This window comes from Fukomys damarensis, unplaced genomic scaffold (genome assembly GCF_012274545.1).
Source record: "Fukomys damarensis isolate Sample0158 unplaced genomic scaffold, DMR_v1.0_HiC HiC_scaffold_39, whole genome shotgun sequence".
NCBI classification, from domain to species: domain Eukaryota; kingdom Metazoa; phylum Chordata; class Mammalia; order Rodentia; family Bathyergidae; genus Fukomys; species Fukomys damarensis.
This window is the reverse complement of record NW_022900951.1, coordinates 711,136-711,443: the sequence shown is the minus strand read 5'-3', so window position 1 is coordinate 711,443 and position 308 is coordinate 711,136. Positions and strand designations below refer to the sequence as shown.

At 69.2% G+C, this 308-nt stretch overlaps 1 protein-coding gene across 1 annotated transcript in view; it reads right to left on the bottom strand.

The window, feature by feature from the left end:
- The window catches only part of Akap17a (A-kinase anchoring protein 17A), a 4,342-nt gene that overhangs the window by 3,476 nt on the left and 558 nt on the right, over window positions 1-308 (bottom strand). The window contains exon 2 of the mRNA XM_033760233.1: window positions 26-300. Coding sequence (XP_033616124.1) covers window positions 26-300 — 275 coding nt within the window. The remainder of the gene's footprint in view (window positions 1-25; window positions 301-308) is intronic.

The window sequence follows — 308 nt, the reverse complement described above, 5'->3', positions numbered from 1 at the left end:
CCCGCCGCGCCCGCCCGCCGCCCACCTTGATGTTGCAGGCCACCGCCTTGCCGTCGTCGCCCTTGTACATGAGCTTCATGCCCCGCAGCGCGCTCATGGCCTGGATGAAGCCCGCGTACTCGCGGTACTGCACGTAGGCCTCGAAGTTGAGGTGGCCGCCGAAGCTGAAGGTGTGGAAGTTGCGGCCGGTCATCTCCTCGCGGTACGGGTCCAGCATGGGGATGTCCACGCTGCGGATCTCGCCGAACTTGCGGAACACGCGCACCAGCACCTCCTCGCTGGGCTTCTCCCCGCCCCCGCCCGCGCCC